Source organism: Habropoda laboriosa, unplaced genomic scaffold (assembly GCF_001263275.1).
Source record: "Habropoda laboriosa isolate 0110345459 unplaced genomic scaffold, ASM126327v1 scaffold67, whole genome shotgun sequence".
Lineage (NCBI taxonomy): Eukaryota > Metazoa > Arthropoda > Insecta > Hymenoptera > Apidae > Habropoda > Habropoda laboriosa.
In genome coordinates this window covers 3,564,251-3,565,605 of record NW_017100242.1, presented here as the reverse complement: position 1 = coordinate 3,565,605, position 1,355 = coordinate 3,564,251, and the positions used below count along the sequence as shown (strand labels likewise).

Here is a 1,355-nt window from a genome sequence, read left to right as displayed (position 1 = left end):
TAACAAAATAATTTAAATTAAGAATAGATAAAACAATAATTACCACAAACAGTATAATATGTATAATAGCTACAGATAATTGGATAATTAAAGTTTTACCTTACAAAATAATGATTGCCCATCAGAATGATGCCATTTTAATAGTTAACAGAAGTGATACTCATGAAATGTCACCTATGACAAGAGGAGAAGTTCAATTTATTAATATTGAGGTATATTTTATATCAACTTAATTTATCAGTACTAAAATATATTTTATAAAATGTAATTGTATTTTAAAGTAATCTCCTTGAAAAATAACTTATTAATCCAAGAAATTTTCTTCACTTTATTTTACTTGTCATAATATCTACTTTCTTATTGCAATATTTGATAATTTATGACTTTATTGTTATCATATGTACTTTATTGTCACAATATTAGTTAGCATCATATTTTGCTTATTTAAATGAATTTTCATCTTTGGAACTAGTTACATAGATATGTCTTTTTTACATTTTACACAGAAATTGCGTTTTTTAAATATTTATTTGGTAATATGGAGAACTGTTTAACTTCATACTTAACTTTATGCTTCCTATCAAACATAAAGGAAAAGCAGAACTTTTTTTAACATGTGAAACTTTGCATGTTAAATAAAAGATTGTTTTAAATAAATTTTGTCTTTCTATTAATTAGAAATGCATTTTTAAATAGGTAAAATCTACAAGAATAGGTTCACAGCCTTTTGATATAAGATTAAATGCATTGGATTTTAAAAATTTACAAGACAAAATTTCACGACCTATCACTATATTACAAAACATCACATTTCATAAAACTTTACTTGAAAAATTTATTGATAGTTTTAAAGAGCAAGTACAAGAAAATCCATATTATGAATATACAGAGGTATTTCATTTTATGTAAATTTAGAATTCTACTTTATTTACTGAATTAATAATCATATAAAAATATTTAAAGGAAGTAAGCCAATGTATAGGATGTATGCAAGCTTTATCAAACGTAAAATTATATAAACTATGTAGCAATGATATAGGAAATGGAAATCCTGCAGACTGTATGGTATGTTCTTGCCGTCCAATGTGGTGCATAGACTGTATGGCTAAATGGTTAATATTTTATCTATATAATAATTAATGTTACTGTTAGTATATGTTAATTAAGAATATGTTGTTATAGGTTTGCATCTAGACAAGATGAAGCTGCACCTGAAACATGGTTATCTTCTAAATGTACTTGTCCAGGATGCAGAGCACAGTTTTGTATTTTAGATGTATGTCTTATACAACCTATGTAATTATAAAAAATTATATTTTAATATGAAATTACCTTTTCAAAGTCGATTTTGTTAT

The 1,355-nt window shown here is 24.3% G+C and overlaps 1 protein-coding gene across 1 annotated transcript in view; it reads left to right on the top strand.

Annotated features, from left to right (window-relative positions):
- LOC108571925 (E3 ubiquitin-protein ligase TM129) overlaps positions 1-1,300 on the top strand; it is a 1,968-nt gene extending 668 nt beyond the window's left edge. Inside the window, exons 3-6 of the mRNA XM_017934082.1 lie at positions 23-212; positions 697-891; positions 964-1,112; positions 1,183-1,300. Coding sequence (XP_017789571.1) covers positions 23-212; positions 697-891; positions 964-1,112; positions 1,183-1,300 — 652 coding nt within the window. The remainder of the gene's footprint in view (positions 1-22; positions 213-696; positions 892-963; positions 1,113-1,182) is intronic.
- The last annotated feature ends 55 nt before the right edge of the window (positions 1,301-1,355 follow it).